Below are 300 nucleotides of genomic sequence, written 5' to 3'. Positions count from 1 at the left end.
CTCAAAGGTACAGAGTGGGGTGAGCGTGGCCAGGTGGACCCACACAGCGCGAGGCCAGGCCCCGTGCACATGTGACCCTCCACTTTCTTGCAGCCCCAGGCGGAGCTGCTGATGGGATCACTGCTTTGCAAGCAGGCACCGGGGCAGGACAGGAAGAAAGCTGTTTGTATGCTCGAGGGCACACGCATAGCCAGCCAGGGGATTGGGATTCGGAAGGCCGTCTTTCCAGCGGCACAGACCTCACCAGCCTGCTCAACCCCATGTCCCACAGTCTGGAACCCACGGTTACTGTGCCCACCC

General features: G+C 62.0%; 1 protein-coding gene across 1 annotated transcript in view; it reads right to left on the bottom strand.

Moving 5' to 3' along the window:
• Positions 1-188, bottom strand: part of RET (ret proto-oncogene) — a 31,678-nt gene extending 31,490 nt beyond the window's left edge. Inside the window, exon 1 of the mRNA XM_010852026.1 lies at positions 44-188. Coding sequence (XP_010850328.1) covers positions 44-188 — 145 coding nt within the window. The remainder of the gene's footprint in view (positions 1-43) is intronic.
• Between the last annotated feature and the right edge of the window lie 112 nt (positions 189-300).

Source organism: Bison bison, unplaced genomic scaffold (assembly GCF_000754665.1).
Source record: "Bison bison bison isolate TAMUID 2011002044 unplaced genomic scaffold, Bison_UMD1.0 scf7180017864306, whole genome shotgun sequence".
NCBI lineage: Eukaryota > Metazoa > Chordata > Mammalia > Artiodactyla > Bovidae > Bison > Bison bison.
Note: the sequence above shows the minus strand (reverse complement) of the source record. Positions and strands in the feature narration are given on the sequence as shown.